General features: G+C 44.3%; 1 protein-coding gene across 1 annotated transcript; it reads left to right on the top strand.

The window, feature by feature from the left end:
* The first annotated feature begins 24 nt into the window (after positions 1 to 24).
* On the top strand, positions 25 to 3,991 carry LOC133964828 (putative transmembrane protein 244). Its single transcript, XM_062399091.1, has 6 exons — positions 25 to 1,012; positions 1,336 to 1,421; positions 2,544 to 2,617; positions 2,709 to 2,834; positions 2,927 to 2,971; positions 3,066 to 3,991. The coding sequence occupies exons 1-6, from the start codon at positions 980 to 982 to the stop codon at positions 3,158 to 3,160; spliced, it is 459 nt and encodes a 152-aa protein (XP_062255075.1). The 5' UTR covers positions 25 to 979; the 3' UTR covers positions 3,161 to 3,991.
* The last annotated feature ends 522 nt before the right edge of the window (positions 3,992 to 4,513 follow it).

A 4,513-nucleotide genomic window follows, 5' to 3' on the forward strand; every position in this document is an offset into this window, starting at 1 on the left:
GGACCGGCGGAGCGCAGGGACCGACCGCAGTGTTCTCCCATTAACGTCCGGGAGCAGCCGCCTCATCTTGCGGGCTGGAAACCGGTTGTTTCCCCCCACACCCCACATCCCTCAAAGCCCCAAACCTCCAGCTCCCGAGCTCAGGCTGCGATCGGTGCGTTCACACCGGAGCTGAGAGCTGGATTAAATCAGATCAGCCCTGTCACAATCACCTCAAGTGACATCTTCCGTCAAATTGTACATTCTACTGCTAACACGCATCCATGTGTGTGAGATGATGCGATAACAAAGGGAAACAAGCCGCGTTGAGCAGAATCGGGGACAACAGGCACCACATGTGCATCTTATTCCGCTCTGTAATGAACAATAACATCCAGGGTGATATAACGTGGAGACATGTTTTTTTTTTTATTCTGGCAGGGATCCTGAGCTCCTGCGCACAAAGACATGTGGTACTTCGGGGACGTGTTTTCATCATTTGAAGTCACCACTGTGGACCGATCGTTACTTGTGTGTGTTTGTTGTGTCAAAACACACACACACACACTCCTGTTCAACACAAACGATCGTCTCCAGCTAACCTGCAGCAGTGTTCAATCCCTCCCACCACAGGGCGGCTCTCCTTCTGACGGACGTTTTCGCACAAGTCGCCGTTTTCGCACGAAAATCTCCAGGAAATAGACGGCACCCTCCGCGTGTGTTTATATTTTATTAATTCATTACTTTGTTTGCAGTAGCATGAATGACTCTGCGATCACTTGGCGCACGCACGCAGGGGAGAGTGTTTGAGATCAGCGATACGAGGTGAAACGAGTTCAGACTCTCGGGGCTGTGGACGCAGGGGCGCCGCTTTCGTGCCTGCGCCCTGCGTTCTGCCGCTAGATGGCGCGAGAGGTCCGGTGAATCGCGGGATTAACGGGGTCGCGCATCCCCGCAGCAGCCCCGCATTATTTCGCTCGGGCCTATAAACAAGCATGAGATGGCATTCAAAGGCAAAGCGGTCGACTCGAAGGTAAGCAGGGACGAGGGGACGCGTGTGTGCGGGGCGACACGGTGGCTGTGAGGAGATCGATGGTGCAGAGGCTGCTGTCGTGTGCGTTTTATTGTGACATGCATCGATTATTCATCAGTTATCAATAGTCAAAGTGTGCAGCAGGTCAGGTTCTGCAGCAGTTAAAGAGTGGTGGTGTGTGTCTGCTTGCTCACACAGCTCCAGGTGTTTGCTCGTGTTGTGTGTTGGTCTGTGTGTTGCATTGTTGACAGATTATAAAACAGTGTGTTGTTGTGAAATCATGTCTCCTCCCTTGTCTCTGTGTATGTGTCTCCGTCCCACAGACCGTGCTCCTCAACCTGCTGCTGTGTCTGCTCATATTTTACTCTCTTTTCTACATGATCGCCAGCGTGTGCTTCGGTGCCTTCAGGTTTGAATCCCTCACACGCATGCGCACATGCACGCACCACGCAAAATGCACTCATGAAAGCTGCCCCCCCAGACACAAACACACCTCAATCCCCCATAACCACAAGGGTGTGGCTAATAACGGATCATAATGCTTATCCTCATGCTTGGTTATTAGTTTCCATACCACACAACTATATGATGGCATATAAGGCATCGTCATGTAGTTTAAACAGTTAACACAACAGTTATAAGGAGCATTACCACTTTATTTAGCAGGTTCTACTATTTTCTAATCATTCTATTGTACCGACCTGGAAAGATCTGTGTAATTCATTAGACATAGTAGAAAATAATAAACAATATTAATACATTGTGTCGAGTTTAGAAAGACTACTGTAAAATGTTATCTAGTTTAAATATTGAATGAATATCTGGGTCCCCCTAGTATTTTAGTGGAATTAATTTGTACAAGTGTACCAATTGAGCCGTGTTCCAGACTCTATTATCTTTATTATCTAATTACAGTAATTTCCGGGAACTGTCAGTTACATATTTGTTCCTTTCAAAGAAGCTACAGGAAGCTGCCGTTTATGTACAATAAAGTGTTATCAAATAAGAGAACACATCAACGGCAAATTTGCAGATTCCAAATTGTGGAATATGTTCATCCATACATGATTACAAAAAAATTAACGTCTCATGCATCCTTAACTCATTGTGACAGAGGGTTCTGCTATAAACTTTATCTTATTTTATTTATGTGGTGAATATTCTTAAATAAATCTGTTTAAAAATTATAACACACACAAACCATGGCATTGTTGAGAAAAGCAGCAGGAACTGGGGGTCAATAGGACCCTAGTGTCTCATTTAGGTCTGAGGGCCAAATTGGTAGGTCAATCTGGCCATGGAGTCATCATTGCAGGAGTATGACCTCACATTAAGTACATACAAACAGCTGTGGTGTACGATGGAGGGAGGTTTAATTCAGATTTAAAGTCCTGTTTCATGAGTTTTATGTTAGTTTGTCCACATCCTGTGACCCACTGTATTTACCTGAAGGGCTGAGGCACATCAACACTTATTGCTCTTTCGTCACTTTACCAATCTGCACCAATAACAGTGATCCCTCTTCATTCAGGCTGGATCACTTCGACGGATTGATCCCATTCGACTTTAAGACCGAGCCCACTGAATCCAACTCCAAATACCTGGGTGAGCGCCGCTAACGCAGCCGACACAATGAACGATGAGTGTGAACTTTGAAACAGATGATGCATTTTCCCGCTGCCTTGGTCTCCCTCAGTGAACCTCCTGTCCCTGGAGCTCACCTACTTCTGCAGCGGCCTCCTGTTTGCCGCGGTGGTGAGGAGGCGGGTGTGGGACTACGCCCTCACGGTCACACTTCTGCATGTTGCGATCACCAGCGTCGGTGAGGACAAACATAGCAACGCATCCAGCCAGGTTAGTCACACAAGTTACCAAACGTGTTGTGAAACTGCATGTTTTGTTTCCATGCTGCAGTGATGTTGGAGTTCCCCATGGTGTGGCAGTGGTGGCTGGCTTTAGGTAAATTAAATTAGAGTCTACCTGTAACTTATTGCCTCTGTCTTTGTAAGCTCGGCTGACTTTAATGCTCTTTGCCTTTTCTGTTGATCCATAGGTAGCGGATTGTTTCTGATGATCTGCAACGGTCAGCTGATCGCTTATTTCACCTGCCAGAGCGACCAGAGCTACTCCTCCATCAGCATCTACTGAAGATGACATAGTCCAAGACTGAAAATTACTGTATTTTTAATTTTTAAATTCTTTAGAAGTTATTTAAATTTATTGATTGATTGATTAACTTCGAATAGCTTTATTAACAGAATTGTAAAGAGGAGAATAAGGGATCAGACCAGAAGCTCTGGTCCTGAGACATCAGTCAGTGTTCGGCTTGTTCCGTTACCTTTGCTCTTTTCTAGAAAAGAATCTCACCTTTGCGTTATTGAGGCTGCTTTCAGACACTAACTGAAGTGTGGACATTTTCCTGCTAGCTAGTAAAATGTCTGGCAGAGGTCAGAGTGAGCCAAAGAGAACGCTGCAGGAAAATGTCCGGAATATTCACAGCGAGCGAGTGGGTGACGTAATGGCTGCATAAAAAGAAAGAAAAAATAATACAAATATCTCAGGATGTAATAGATTTAGACTTTGGAGCTTTTTGCCGAGGAGGGCCGAAGCTATCGTGTAGATGTGCTGTAACAGAACACAACAGAGAGAATACATTGTGTCCTGCCTCCTGCTCTACCCAGGCTTAAACCTTCACCTGAATGTTGATGTGAACACGTCTGACCCGGACAATTCCTCATGTTCACACTCCAGCTGGGGAGCTGAGTTCAGCCACTCAGCTGCTCCTGGATGAGCCTAAAACTAGACTTGTAAACAGAGGCCACCGAGCCTTTGCACTAACCGCCCTAAACTCATGGAACAGTTTACAACTCCATATTAAATCTGCCCCAAAATCATTGTAAAAGACAGATATCTTCTTTATTGCTTTTATCCCAGCAGATTTTATTATCATTACTTTTATGATATGCTGCGTATTGCTGTTTTCTTTTACTTTGTAAGGCACTTTAGTCAACTAAGTCAAGTCAACTTGTTTGAATGAGTTATATGAATAAAGTTGACATTGACATATGTCTGAAAATGGCTTAAGTCAGAGCTGTATCAAAAGAGTGCTTAAGGATTGTCATGTTAAAGCCACAAGGAGATGTTTTCTGTATTTTGCTTCTGATGCACAATCCCCTTGTCACTCTGCAGGGTTTAAATAAGACCTGTGAAGTATTTTACCTTTGTAGACTGTGAATGTAGAAGCTGAATGGGAATGTTGCAATATATGTTGTGAATCAAAGACTTAAATGTCAAGTGTTGAACAATGAAGCTGCTTTGTGTTTATTGTTTCATGCCCCTTAAACATTGAAGTACCGAGGACTTGTGAAATAGTGACCGGCCTATTTCTTATGATGATGACAACACAGTTAAAATGACTGTAATAAAATATGCAAACACATCATTTAGTCAAGTGGAAGCAGTGAAATAACACTGTTGCTGTATTAGTGTAAGAATCTGTTT

This window comes from Platichthys flesus, chromosome 11 (genome assembly GCF_949316205.1).
Source record: "Platichthys flesus chromosome 11, fPlaFle2.1, whole genome shotgun sequence".
Classification (NCBI taxonomy): Eukaryota; Metazoa; Chordata; class Actinopteri; order Pleuronectiformes; family Pleuronectidae; genus Platichthys; species Platichthys flesus.